The sequence below is a fragment of the Erpetoichthys calabaricus genome, chromosome 4 (assembly GCF_900747795.2).
Source record: "Erpetoichthys calabaricus chromosome 4, fErpCal1.3, whole genome shotgun sequence".
NCBI lineage: Eukaryota > Metazoa > Chordata > Cladistia > Polypteriformes > Polypteridae > Erpetoichthys > Erpetoichthys calabaricus.
The window spans coordinates 58,710,279-58,725,982 of NC_041397.2; the positions used below are offsets into that span (position 1 = coordinate 58,710,279).

Consider the following 15,704-nt stretch of genomic DNA (forward strand, 5'->3'; position numbering starts at 1 on the left):
CATATTTTGTTCCAGAGTTTCCTTGTCAACCACAATTATGGTCCTTTTAATATATAACGCTGCTGTCAACATATTGACCAAACTCTGCATTGTCTCGTCTACCTAGTAAAAGACATGCCAGTAGAATTGAACATAGCAGTAGTACCTCACAAACCTTTATGTCAATTCCACTACTTTATCTTTTTATCCTACAAAGAGAACCTAAAAGGCAGGAGTTGCTCCCAACTAGCCCTTTACCTACACTAGTAACCAAAGCAGACTGCAAGCAATTAACAGACAGCAGTTGCAAAAAAATAGAAATAGACTTCAAACTGTGAGGATTTAGATACATTCTATGTCTGATGTTTACAATTAATAAATGCTCCCAAGCTGGAGGTAGAGGGAGAGTCACTACATCAGAATAAATTCCCTAAAACTGGTAGCATTTTTTTCTTCCAGCACTTTACATAATCTGCAGTAACATTCTATTTGGTGTCTGAGCCTACAGCACACTATACAGGACCCACAGTTTTAAAATTTACAGCCGTACCTAAAATCTTGGAGTAAGTGTGACGGCACTTCACTGGGAATTAAAAACATAAACATCATTTTCTTTTCAAATATAAACACTGCAACCATTTTTTTCCTTTTTATTTGACAGCAGGTATACAGCATAATGTATATATGCATTAGAGAAATAACCAAACCATTTGACACAAAAACCTGTACATTTTTGGATTTGAGGCTATAAACAGCACAGTCAGTCTGTGATGCACTTTTGAAGAAACACATAATTTAAAATTTGAAAAATGTAAAAACATTCATTCACACTTTAATATTTATTTTTAAAAAAAGACATTAAAAGTACCAACATTGACAAGCTCCTTGCCTTTGGATTAAAAGAGCTGCCATTTTTAATACCAGGGAACACATTTTAACATTTACAGAAACAAAGCAAATCTTTTCCATTGTTTTTTTTTTTTTTTTTTCTTTTGTAAAGTTATCCCTGGTAGCAAACTAGCGTCCCACATATTTAATGTTTAAATAATTATTCTGTACAAGTAAACATTATCAAGTGTTTCACCTGAATCTGAGCATCCGATAAAACAGAGAGTGGCTTGTTACCATCAAAAGACAGTTTTGTACTGCAAACAAACGCTCAGTCCTAAATGTGATTGCATCAAAGTATTAAAGGTTTATGCTAATAAGCCAGGAAACTGGAACTAAAGAAATCAAATTTCTGGATCGCCCAATTGTGTTTAGAGTAGCTCGGGGACATTCATAATTGGAGACACTTGTTATGCATCCTGCCAGGCACTGTTACTTGGCAAAGACTCTAAACAAACAGTGGAAGTATATTTGGAGAGTCTTCCCTCCTTACTATAAATATTTCGCCTTCCTTTTTCTGAGCCACTTATTTCACTACAGGGTGCAGGAGAGTCGCAGGCAGTCCCAGGATGCTGTGCCGGTATATTACAAGGCACACTTTTGCCTACACTGTGACAGTTACAAATTGCAAGTTAATCAAGATTTTGTGTGTGTGTGTGTGTGTTTGGGATATGGGACGAAACCAGAATGCCTGCAAAAAATTCACATGGACAAGAGGAGAATGCGTAAACTCCACATGGACCGTAACTATTCTACTTAACCTATAAACTCATCTTGACAATATTCATCCAAATGACAGCTACTTCTTGTTTGAGATACTTGCCAAGCACCCATCCATGTAGTTGGTATTCCCTGGCAACTGAAACCCAATTGATGGCATGTTTTACTAGTTTACTGACAATATTATTATCTCACTACATTATTCAGATTTACAGTGTCATAAGCACAGTAGTTAGAGAATGATGCTTGTAAAAGTTTTAGTTTCATTGCCAATGAAATCTAGTACAGTGATGTTAAAACAACAATGGGTTACCTTAAATGAGGCTATTAATATGTGAAAAAAAACTGCAGTGTATGCATTCCCATCCTCTGTCATGATAGGCTGTTTAAATTAAACTGTAGATTTTAAGATTATTTTTATGGCATCTATAGCTAATTCACTTAACATAAAAGGCTTCTTGCTTACATACTAGCCAAATGGCATTTCCTTAACAAATAATCCTTTTGGATAACAATCAAAAATTTCTTACAGGTAAAGACAAAGGTAAAAGGAAAAAATACTGCCTGATTGTGGGTTGTAATGGTGATGCAGTATTTGGCACTGTTGCCTCACAGAACCAGGATTCAAATCCCAGCCTTGTCACCAATTCTCACATTCTCTTAGTGTTTGTTTTCATTTTTCATTAGGTCATCTGTTTCCTTCCCAAATACTAAAACCATTCAGGTTAGGTTGGCATAGTGCATAAGAGTGTTCCTTGTGGTATACTGATACCCTAACTAAGGTTGGTTCCTTCTTTATGCCTGATGCTGTTAGGATGGGTTAGGCATATTTCAAGCCTTAAATTAGATTAACTGGGATCAGTAAAGGGTAGGAGTGAAGGGTATGGAAAGCTAGTAAAATATGTGATATTGCAGGGAAGCCAACTTGGTTAAAATGATTATTAAGTGCTGCGGTTTTTGTATGAAAAGAACAAAAATGAGGCAGCAGCAAAGAAGTGCAAGCAGTCAGTTGGTGAGATTATACAAATGTGCAGCATGTTAAAGCGGTGTATGCACTTGGTAAATGTAGAAACAGCAAAAATGAAACAAGGCCATTTTGTGTGATGTGAATGACGTACTACACACAGAAGGGTTCCTTTAAATGACATACAGTATTACATTTTCCCTATTTAATATTTTATCATCATTCATGTATCTCTTTTCCATTTAATGCTTACAGAAAGTACATTTTGGGATAAGATTTATACTTTTTTTATTTTTGTCAAGACTTGGTGTGATATTCAAATTAATGTTAGTTTAGGATAATGTATCCATTCTTTTCTTTTGATTTTCACAGACAGGCCTGACCCACCTATAATGCTTCCCATTTACTGAACCCGCTTATTTCATAATTCAATGTTTCAATGAGATGAAAACAATCCTGGCAGCACTGGGCCGAGGCAGGGAGGACATCAGACAGGACATCAGTCCATTGCACACTCATACTGATGCTAAGATGCTGATCAAACTATCTGCCTGTACTGAGCAGCTCCAACATGTGAGGTGCACTTAATTTGCTACTGCTAGAGTCACAAACAATTAATGGAAAAGTAACAGCTTTGTTGTACATCACCAGATTATCAATTCACAAGCAAAGGTAACACCTTGAAAACACAGATTTTCAGTTTCCCCAGCTCCTCTATGAATGCTGCCAAGTATGATGTTATTGCTATAATTTTTCAGTTTTAAATACTTATACCACCTCTGGCCTCTTAAGTGTGTTACTTTTGAAAAGATAGTTTTGTTTTGTTTTAAGCAAGAGATTTGTTCACATAAACACTTGAGTGCACACGGTCCAGAATCTGTAGCACACAGGTGGTATAACATCGACCGTGTACTAATGTCTGTTGCAACCAACGGAACAGAAATGCCATGTTTAATGTCATACTGAAGTCCCTCTGCATGTGATCTCAGTAAGCCATTTTAATGGGATTTGGTCAGCACACATGACAGTCTCACAGTCCAATGGCATGTTAATGCATCTGATTCTAACTCAAAATTAACAAATGCCAACCTTTTCTGATTGTCTGACGCAAGTCACTGTAAAATGGAAACCCATATTATCAGCTATGGCATTCCTGTCTCGATTGGTCCTGGCTGTGCTCCATGTAATTTTTTCTACCCTGTACACTGACATTCTGAGGTAATACATTTTGAACCCCCTTAATATCTACAATACATACATTCATTGCTAGGCATTTCAAAAACAATTTTCAAAATACTAAACAATGTGCCAGCATTTACCACACAACGCAGTTCAGGGTCAGGTGCGTATACCTTGCCAACCTGAAACATAAAAATGAACCAAAACCTTTCATGAAGTAGGCCTGAACAGGGTCCTTATAAAGCTGATATTCAGCGATCAAAAAACATGTAGCTGTCTGAAATGTAATGGCTCCTCATAATATGTTGACAGTTTTGTTAAGTTGGTCTTCCATTTATTCATTTTCAAAATATTAAATATTTTAATAGAGCGTTGTGGGGGATTGTAGCCTATCTAAGTAACACCAGTCAGAAGGCTGGAACCAACCTTGTATTTGATGCCAATCAATCACATGGCATACAAGGCCAAATTACAGTCACATGTCAACTTAAACCACGTCTTTGACACAGAAGGAAACCCCCAAGAAGAGTTGGGTAGAACATGTAGAATCCAAACAGACAGTTACCAGGTCAGGAATTGAACCCAGGACTCTGGCTCAGTGAAGCAGCAGCACTAACCACTGTGCCACTAGAAAAGCTTTAGGGCGCTGCTCTTAGTAAACTCTCAGACAGCGCTACAGCATATTTTTTCTCTTTGCATCTGTTAACGCTCCATTGGTCTACAAATTTATTTCAAACTGCACTGTGCTATTCAAAAACTGCTTTCAAACTGTTTTTCCAGCAAAAGTGAATTCACGGTTTTCATGACCTAATGTTACATGAGACACTCGGGCACTTATTGCATCTTTTGTGTAGGAAGTGCCGTCTTTCACTTTCATGCATAAACTGTTCCTGACTGTTTGATGGGACACAGCCAAATATGAATATTCAATACAAGGTGAACTCCATGAAGGAATTTTCCAGAATCATTCTATTCCGATGTGGTGTATGTAGAAGCCTGCTCTATGTTCCTTTTTAAATGCTTCCAAACATTATGACTACGAGTGAATGCATACAAAGCAGTGCACACCTGCTGAAGATACAAAGGGGACTCTTAACACATTGTTTTTTAAGTATATCCAACAAAGACTTTGTATTTTGTACTGTGTGGGTCTCCGGTGAGTTGCAATTGAATCATTCCACGTTTCCTACTGGGTTGACATGATAACTAATCCAAAGCCACCTCCAAGTACCAGTAAGCTCAGCCACAGTAAGCAAGCCATCTCTTTCAAGCATGGAAAGTCTGTTGACATGAAATGTGCAATCGCTGTGAAGTGGCACACCCGTGCAAGGCTGTTGTTCATAAATCCACTCCCTGCTCCTTATCCTGGGACATTATTAAAAAAAAAATAAGGACTTTTTTTTTTTTTTCTTTAATAGAAAAAAATCTTTTCTCCAGGTTTTTTTTTTTTGTCTAGACAGTTACAGCTGGGTATTTCATTTGTTCACTGGCTGCACTGTTAGGAGGAAAGGGAGACTGTATTGGCCGGTACCCTCCTTGTAGCCCATCTAGGAATGGGGGGGCAGGTGTCATAGCGATTGGTGCCTCATGCTGAACGGTGTATCCCAGATACTGGGGGTGTAAGAATTGCCCTTGGTGAGGCATCATTTGGGCAGCCTGCTGGCAGTTTAGAACAGAGAAATTGGTGGGCATGTTGACGTACACATTGTTCAATGGCCCTTCAGGTGGAAGGCAGCAGTTGGCCTGTGCTCGAACTATGGGTCCCCGGGCTCCTGAATTGGCACTAGAACTGGAGCTGGCAGCTGTGCTGGACTGGCGTGAGGAAGAACCACGGGAGGTGCTAGCGCTGGGGATCATTGGAATGGTCTCCATCAGGCGATTGCCACCAGGTGCACGACTCTGCTGGGGTTCCTGCTTAGGTCGGAGACAACGGCAACAGCAGGCTGCCACCAATGAACCCAGGATGATGAATGCCACAAACACAGAGCCAACAATCAGAAAAGGCACGTAGATTGGCACTACAAAAGGAAAAGAGAGCAAAAATGTTAGAAATAACACCAGATTTTTTAAGACAATAGGAATACAGAAGCAATCTTTTTTTTTTTTTTTTACTCTGACTCCTTCCTCTCTACATCAACATTGCTTTCCTATGAGTGACCTAAAAGGCCAGTGTGCTATCAAGCACCTTTTTGTTTCAATAAAGACAAGACTCCATACAACATTAACCGTCATTTTAAAACTCATGCTGCTGAAATTTAAAATAAATGTACTGTTGAGCAGAGTCCCAGACGACAGCAGATAGTGAAAAAAACAGTTCCAAGACTCTGGAAAGACAATGAGTCAGTGTCTGAATCCTTTTGGCTTCTATATGGAGTCTGACCACTAGAGTACATTTATTAATCTCCTGTTTCATCATGTAAACCTTTCGAAATAAGTGCTGATGCTGCAGGATTAGAGAAAAACTGCCAAAATGTACAGTATGCTTCCATCCCCCAAGAATAATGGATGTTTGTCAGATCTTTTTCTAGGAAGGGTTACAAGGAATGCTCAACCAAAAGCTGCAACTCAGAAATGTTAAAAGCAGCTCCAGCCAGCACTTTTATATCAACTGTTCACACAGTGTGTCAAACAAAAAACACACACTTTACAGACTCACACAAAATATAATTAGTTTGAACCTTACTGACATCTGCTCGTTGCACAGAAACCTAAGGCACTAAGTCCATAACAGTGAAGACATTTAGGAAGTGACTACATTCACTCATCTATATTCTGATACTGATTTTACTAACCTAAAATGGCAACAGACCAGATCAATTTCATGAGCCATGGATGTAGCACAGCAGTTCATCACAGGAAGAAAAACCAAAATGACTTACACCAGTGTCTGATGCAACAGTTCACCAAGTATGAGACAGCGATTCCCAAATGCCATTTCTCGGATTTAAAGGAGAAAGTTCACACTTTGATTTACAGTATGGGCTCAGTTATAACACCAGATCTTATGTCAGTATTGCAATCTGTTGTTTTTATCCATTGTTCAGATTGTTAACAATTGAAAAAAGAAGAGTTCCATAAACTGCATAACAAATATGTTTACTGTATTATTAATATTATATCATCATTCCACTTTTAAATGACAGCAGTTTAAAAAAAATACAATATGTCAGAACACAAATATACCTTCTCTTCTTTGGCTGTTTTCTGTCATATTCACAAGAAGCAGGACAAAGCAGCATTTTTTTTACCACTGCTTGTTAAATAGAATATCAGAAGTAGATTTATAGTATGCAGAAGCAGTGTATTAACATTTTGTTATAAAAATACAGATTTCATTTGTAAGGAATACTTGTATACTATGGGAAGGAACAGAGTGTGTTCATGAAGGAAATATACTGAAAATGAATTGGTTTATATTGGAAATGGTGAAGCAAAGCTGAAAGTGTACAAGAACTGCTTTTGCTGTCTAAACTGGCAACATTAGTATTGTCATCAACACAAGTTACAAAGTTATCTTAAAAATGTGTACAAAAATGTTAGAAAAATCAGCATTACTTTGAAATAATGCAATGGAGACTTTATCAGACTAAATAACATACTGTATTTAAAACAGTGCTTACAACTCATGCAAAAAGTAAGCTTTGGGAAACAGAAAACATGCATTATTTGAACTTCAAAAAACCAAAAAGGTTTGAAAAGAAAATTAACTGTAAACAAGATTAAAAAAAGATTATTTAAAAATATTAAACCAAACTTAAGTCTTAAGTATTGGGAAAAATGTTAAAGGAACAGGATATATTAGCAGTGCATTCAAATTTTGTAACAACGTCACTGTGGTAAAATGAGAATCCAGGATGAGAATTTGTATTCATTGCAGACGTCTTTAGTCAGCCTGGGATCAAATTTGAGTCACCAATCCCCCTAACAACTTGCCTTTCACTCGTGGGTGGACGCGAGAGTCCAAATAAGGTGCACCAAATGCAATGTACAGTGCATACATTCATTCTATGAAACATAAAAATCAAGTTCACTGTGTAGCACTAGTGCCTTGATTGTGGAAAAAAGAATTCAAAAAATATAAATAAAAACTGGATAACAACTGATGTTCACAGTAACATTTAATGAGCCACAATGCCCAAAACTGTCTTGCCTCCTTTTAATAATAAATTAAGGGAGATTTACAAAATATTAAAAATACTAATATCCAGAAAGCAGTGGGAGATGATCATTTCAGTTTCAAATATTTGCAGGTTTAAAAAAAAGCTTTTTATGACTTTTTCTCAAATTGATGTTATCTTTAATTTGTTTACTTCCCTCAAAAATTCCTATTGCTAAATAACCTTTCATTTCCATATATCATCTGACCCCATATTTTTATTCATACTCAGTTATTACTTAATGGAGAAAGAAAAAAAGTAAAGTTTTTGTTAATATTTTATGTGATTTCAACATCTGTCTATGAATAAAACCAGAAAAACAAAACTAAAAGACATGAAAAACAAAGTAGGTGTTAAAATGTACACACCACTTGAATAAATCATGTCAAAAGGATTCACATTAAAATTGTAAGAAAATAGGATAGGGAGAACTCTTCCAGATTTAAGAAAAAAAGCATTTTGTTAAAAAAAAGAAAAAAAAAACTTGAAAACAGAGAAAAGTCGAATGCTGAAGTGGGCCACCTTCTGTAGTCCTGCAGCTCCCAGCGTGGGTTTAAGCAAAAGGCTCATTAAAAGGTCTCATTTTCAGGTCTAAGACGCAACTGCAGGGTGTCAACTAAATCACCTCCAAGGTGCGGCGTCAGCAAGTTCTCAAGGCGCTCAATAACCGCAGCTTTCAATGTCTAAACTCAGTTTCAAGATTTACCTTTGAAAATGTAAACTAGCAATAAAAACCTGCTATTTGGGCCTAGTTATCCAACATTAAACAATTCTATTTTGTACTGTATTTGGGTTATTTCTTCAAATCGAAAAACATCTGAAATTTGTGGTCAGAATAAATTTACACACCACACTCCCTTTTATAAAACGGAAAATTGAAATGTTAAACCACCTTGGTCTGCTTTAGTGCATAAAGAATGCAACTTGAACAATTCCGTCATACTTTGTGACACAAAAGGAATAGATTTTATTACGCTCGAAAGATTTGCAGCTTTCCCATTGAATGTTATAACAATAGAAGTTACTTAGTTTCAGATGGATAGATTGTTTAAGCCATCATAATGTTTCAAAAAACAAGTGAAAAATACCTCTGGTTACAGTTACTAGTCAACTTGGGACCTATCTAAGATTACTTCTTTGGCAAAATCAAAGTTTTTGATTACTACATGCCACTCCTTTTAATTCGCTCTGTATGTACATTATACATTATAAAAATATAAATGTTGTGTGAATATATATATACATTGTGAATGTTTATATAATAATACATTACCAAAAGACCACATATACTGTACATATAAAGGTGTATATACAGTAGATAAAAATTTTCTTTACCACAATGTTGTATCTTTCTTTATGACACAGATCTCCCCAAGATGACAGATAACCAGATATGATTGGTAAGGATGGTAGCAAAAGTATTGAATGCAAATCTAGTCACATCCAGAACTCGCCAACAGCTGTCCTCACATGTGTGGATGATACTATGGGAGTCAGCTAAATACAGCAGACTGCCAATTCGAAATTTAACACTCCTAATCCTCTGCTGCATGTAAGACCCCAGCAACAGCAGAACCTGACAAAAATATAGAGATTTAAGAAGAAACAATGTGTAAATATTTATTTTTTTGTTAAATGTAGTTTAACTGAAAGGGGAGGGTGGGGGGTATCATACCATTTTAAGATAAATGGTAAGAACTGCTGCCTCATGAATCCTGCATCCTGGGCTTGACTAACAAGCCAAGTGACGGTCTATTCAGAGTCTGACGTTTCTCCTGTATCTCACGTATCAACGTGTCTTAAATTAAACTGACTGTTAACTCTAAACTCCGTGAGTGAGAGGGCTATGCGACCGGGTGGCACCCCACCTAGGACTACTTCCAGCCTGGTGTCTGATGCTACCCGAGTCAAGCTTTTAGCTATAAAAAGGATTTGAGAATTTTATGCAACCAAACAATCGGCTAAAACCTCAAACTGAGTTTACACAACCTTGAAAACCACCACATCCTAATTTAAACAAAACAATTAAAGTACACAAATCAAATTCTTTCTACAAAACTCTCTTCCTCTAATTCTTGCAGTGTGACAAACAAGGGGAGCCCATTCAGTATATTAGCTGTGTTTGGTCACTATAAAAAACTGTTCAAAAATCTCATCCTTATATATGTTTTAAAACGGTCATGGTTTTCTCTCCAACTACATGACTCAGTTGCTCGTTCCTGATTCCCTCAGCTCTTTGTTTAAAGCCGAAGTCACATTATATGACATTAAGTCATGTCAAACTTGATCTCCTCACCAGACTATATGATTGAAAATCGCTGTCCATGTCATATTTACCGAGTGAATGGCGACCTTCCAGCACAGTCAGTTTTTGTGGCAGCCAACAGTGTGCTCCCTGACACAGCCAGTGCTGTATGAAGGGTTAACAGCTATGGTGAGTTGAGTGGCAATGTTGGCACTTTTTTTTTTTTTCTTTTTTCCTTTTTGTAGTCTTACATAAAACATGGGACATCAGACCGACAAGCTTCTGTTTTATTTGCAAGGTCCAAAACACGTGTGTTCCTTATTCTTTGTCTCTGCACTCAAATGCATTGTACTTCCAGATGAGCATTCATTGGTTTGCAGCTCTCAAGAACACAGAGCCTACCTCTATGACTAAAGACAAAATCTAACAGGTCAACGGGTTTGATCTGCTTGGAGTGACTCACTGTGCAGGACAAATTACGTGACTAAATTCACAGAAATGTGTGCCGCCAACTGCCTCCAGCTCGGTAAGATTAAGTAAATGACTGAAAATTGCAGGAGAACATGCGTAATGTGACATGGCCTTATGGCAGTGTCTCCTGACTTCCATCTTAAATACACTTTCTCTCAACTTTCTCTGGTTTCCTTGAGTGCATATAACGCACAGTTTAATTGAAAGGATTGTGTGGAATCAATACCTTTGAGACCTGAAATGAGTTATTGTAGTGAATTTCATGCTTCGTAAGCTTCTTTGTAAAGATCAGTGCCCATCACTTTTAACACTTCACTCTTTCCTTACGGCAGTGTGACGCAGCCATCGACATCTACAAGGAGTTCATTTCTGGACACGATAGCACAACGAGCTGCAGCAAATTTGTTTCTTGGTCCACAAATTTGCTCAAAGCTCACCCACTGTCATCTCCCTTCCAAACATTCCAATGAGTTTTCTTGATCAGTCTCCTGTTGCTTCCAGGGGCATGACTGGAAAGGTTTCTTCTAACACTATGTGGGCAACCATCATTTGCCAGAATATTCTTTTACTAAGCCGATCATTCTTCCAGACCCACTTTATTATTTCTATTATTCTGCTTCTAGTCACACTATAAAGAGCACTTTATTGGTTTCTAATCCATATGTTTAAAAAATGTAAATCATAATTCAGTTTTTAGGTTAAAGGATAATGTTAGATGTTAAAGTAAAACACACAAAAAAGAAAAAAAATAAATAAATGGTGACCACATCTGCAGCTGCACAACCGGTCAGCACTAATTGAGTCTCGAAGGTGTAAACCAATCATATGCAGGCCTTATGTATTTCTATCATTTTATATATACATGTAGTTATAAACATATGCAGATATGTGTGCATCTGTAAACAAAAAGTAAATGCCAATTAACACAGAAACAAATCAACCCATTTTATGGATACAGCTTTTCTTTTACGGGGTGACAAGGAGCCGGCTCTACCCTGTATAACGTTGGCCAAAGAGTAGAAACCTGCCTAGCACAACGCCAGCCCATCACAGGACACATTCCCTGGTATATCCAAAATCACCTACTGTATACCAGGCCAGTTTAGAGTTGACAGCTGGTCTAAACTCCCTGTCTTTGGGATGTGGAGAAAACCCAAGGAAAAACTAATACAATCGAGAGAGAACATGCAAACTCCACACACACAGCCTGTGACTGGGATGACAGCTGAGCCAGGTCCCTGGGGCTGTGTGGAAGTGTGCTGTTTTGTATCTTACTACACACACATTAGTTATACAGTACAATGACCAGAGTCACAGAATTGTATTCTGTGATTGTTATTTTACAAACATGTACATACCAGTCATATGTACACATTAGTCTATGTGCGTTAGCTGTGTTTATATTGATTATATATATACAATTACGAATTTATCAATATATGTAATTACTAAATACAGTATGCTGTACACACTGGCAGATGTAACACGGGGTAAATCAACACACTATTCATGTTGGCTAGATATTAGAACAATTGTGAGGAAAACAGACCATTAAGTCCAACAATCCTGTTCACACTGATTCTCCAAAATAACACTGAGTCAAGACCTGAAGGTCTAAAGCAGGCTACTGTCCACCACACCACTTGGTAATTTTAATGTACTTTGATCCTCTTGATTCAATCGAAGCCGATCCCAGCAATATATGGGGATGGGTAGGCTGAATGTAACTCTGGACGGGTGACCATTTTATTTCAATATTCTTATACTGATGCAGTACATTGCCGAATTATGAGTTGCGTTGGCCATTCAGTATGCTGCGTATCTTTTTCTCATTTTGAGTTTGCATGATTTGGACTTAAAGAGGTGTCGATGTCGGAACCTGGAAATATCCTGTAACCTCAGAGTCAGGCAAGCGAATACACAGTCGGGGCGTTTGATGTTAATATTTGTAGGTTATCAAAAAGTGCTCGTGACTTTTTTTTCATCTCTCTCACTCTCTTTGCAACGTCACTTCCATATTCCATAAAATCTCGTTGGGTTTCTGTCAATGAAAAGTTGGACAAGACCCACTTATAATGACGTTGCCCCCGTTTCCAAGAATGGCCGACACCCCTTACATTTTTTCTCCACCCCATACCCCCGTCCTACCTGCAGTGTTCTCTTTGCTGTCCAGGCTCCCTTTGCCCTGTTCCGGGGCTTGTCTGTCGTTCTCGCACGTGCCCTGGTCCAGCCTAGCCTCAGTACTGGAGCAGCAGTATCGGAGGGCACACTTGCCGCAGCAGATGGTCGCGTCCTCGGCGTCGAAGCGCTCCGGACATTGGAAACCGTCGCGCCAGCTGCCCTGCGCGTCCAGCCAGCCGTGACAGTACTCGCCACTGCTCTTCACCCTGCCCACTGACAAGAGCAGCGGGCATATGAGTAGAGCGATGCACGGGACGCTCTCGCACCACATGGCCAGCGCTTTCACTGCGCCCCGGCTGCTCGGTCAGGAGAATTGCCTCAAAGTGTGTCCACTGAGCATCTGGCAGATCAGAGCTGGTGATCGAAACGCGCACTATGAACGCGCGCAGCGTTTTTTGCCGCTCGAGACACACATTCGCCTGTCCTCGGCGTGTCCTGATCAGTGGTCCTGCAAGTGTTCCCCGCGGATCTCATTCTTCTTCATCTCTGGTGGGGGCAGTCCGAGGAGATCAGTAAATCGCCACAACCCGTTGAACGTGCTCTCCCAAACTGTTCCGGTCACAGGTACTCCACGGTGTCGCCTAACTTTATTCCAAAACTTTTTTAAAGTGGCGGAATGCGCACACAAACTTCAGTGCAGTATCCACCGCCACTTCTGAGCGCCAGCAGGTCTACCACTTGTGAATCATGAGTTGACTGGAAGACTAGAAAACAGGGGGGCGGAGGAGGGGGGGGGGTGTTGGAGGGGTATGATAGGCAGTTCAGCTGAAGTGACAGCACCGCCCGTCTACAACTTCAGGAGCGGAGCGCCTTTCAACATAAAGGAGCGCTTTTGTGGGCGCGCGCATGCGCATTCCCAATTCCAACCACCGCGATTATTGCAGACTTGTCCATCTTAGGTTTGCAAGGCGCTCCGATTTGAGGCCAGGGCAGCGCTCATCGGCTCTTAGAGAGAGCCCCACGGGACCTCTAGCCATAAAGAACCAAGGCTGAGGGTATTGTGAACTCGGTGCTGTTTGCAAAGCAACATTAGCAAACCAAATGCGATCGACCTACACACGCGGGTTAGGCGGCATGGCTGGAAATAAAAAGTAGCACCGCAGAAAACGGAAAGAGAAAGACCGTCGTCGCCTGCAGTGCACTCTCCCCTTTATCGATCGTCAAGGTTAAAAGGGTCAGACTATCGTAAAACTCGACCCGAAACCTGTCTATCAATGCATTTAACTTTGTTGTCATTCAATCGATCCTTTCTGGCAGAGCGCAGATTACATTGTGACCTGCCTAAAGAGTACTACCGTATTCTCTTGATAAAAGGTAACGCTGTAGCATACGTAGGCTTACGTTTTTCTTTCGCCTTCAAGAATGTTTTGTTGCAGAAGTTTCACGTAATAGTAGTATTGTCGGATAATGCGCAATTATACAGATCCCATTCGGGGTTCTCTGTATTCCCTCGTCCGAAGGTTCAACTTCCTCGACCAGGTAACAGAAGAAGAAAGGTTCGGAAATTCAGAGAATACTCGTTTAGATGCCGTATCTGCGACAGTGGAGAAAAGGCCGCACGGCGCTCTCTGGTGGTGACATAACGTATTTCATTGTCAATTCAAGCGTACACAAACAACGGGGTATATTTAAAATTGAAAACAAATATCCGATTAAAAACGTTACATAAACATAAATACAGGAAGCACGCACATTTTAATAAGGGGCAATAAACTAGAATAAAAACACAAAGTCCCGCATAAAAAACATAATTTGTGATACAAATGCAAATCTCAACGAGAGCCTGGACAGAGTCGGTAAGTTAAAAGAAAGGGTCACAATACAAAAGTGCCTTCCTGAGCAAATGTTATTTTTTAAAAGAATGAAATGAGTCGGCTGATCTCATTCATTTAAGGTGGTCGTTCCAAAGTCAGGGTGCTATTACAGCTGAAGGCTCTGTTTCCCATAGAGCACAAGTTAGTTTGAGGCACCATGAGAATGGCAGAATCAGTGGACCTTAGTGGGCGAACAGGTTGGAGAAGGATACTGATGTACGTACAGTAGTCCAGTGCAAGGCCATCAATGCTTTATTGTAATTTCAGTCCTATAAGACAGTGCTCCGCAACCGGTGTGCCTTGAGCCGATACAGGTGTGACGCGGTCAAATAAGACAATTTTCTAACTAAATAATATTTCAACGGTCCTCCTTAGAAACACAATAATTAGAATACGTGCAATGAAATATTCGTGTAAATGGCCTTTTAAAGGTTTAATAATTTTATGTGTCATTTCTCTGAAATAATAAATCCCATCGCCTGTCGCCTACGACGTAGGCCCTACGTAGTCGCCAGACAACTCCGTAGTATGCTTTGATAGGCAGAGCGCTCCGTGCCCTCACCTAGATTCAATTCAAGCCGACGTATTAGTCGTTCTACGTCGCATTCACTCGTCTTGCGACAATAGTTATCATTCATTACTATTAGTTGTGTTGCTGAATTGTGTATGGTTAACGTTCTTCGTGTGATTCATATTTAGTTTTATACCCCTTTAAATATGGATAAATATTTACGTGGAAAAGATTCGTCTTCACGTACAGATGATGAAGAACCCAGCACAAGTGTTGCAAAAAAAACAAAGAAGATTGTGAAAAGGAAGTACAACGAAGACTACATTCGATATGGATTCTCGTGGTGTGGTGACGAAACGGCTCCAAAGCCACAATGCATCATTTGCGGCGATCAACTATCAAACGGGGCAATGGCACCCAGTAAACTAAATCGCCATCTAAATTCAAACCATCCCAGTTACGCCAAAAAAGACAAACAACTCTTGTGTTAATTAAAAATGATAAGCGGTCATGCTTAACAGATCTTGACCAAGAACTTCGGGTTGCGCTGTCAAATATTGAGCCGAATATAAAACTTTTGTGTTCATTGAAACAA

At 39.3% G+C, this 15,704-nt stretch overlaps 1 protein-coding gene across 1 annotated transcript; it reads right to left on the bottom strand.

The window, feature by feature from the left end:
• Positions 1 to 587: 587 nt before the first annotated feature.
• Positions 588 to 14,057, bottom strand: LOC114650071 (protein shisa-2). Its single transcript, XM_028799511.2, has 2 exons — positions 12,752 to 14,057; positions 588 to 5,748 (listed from the first exon to the last, which is right to left on the bottom strand). The coding sequence occupies exons 1-2, from the start codon at positions 13,053 to 13,055 to the stop codon at positions 5,183 to 5,185; spliced, it is 870 nt and encodes a 289-aa protein (XP_028655344.1). The 5' UTR covers positions 13,056 to 14,057; the 3' UTR covers positions 588 to 5,182.
• Positions 14,058 to 15,704: the final 1,647 nt, after the last annotated feature.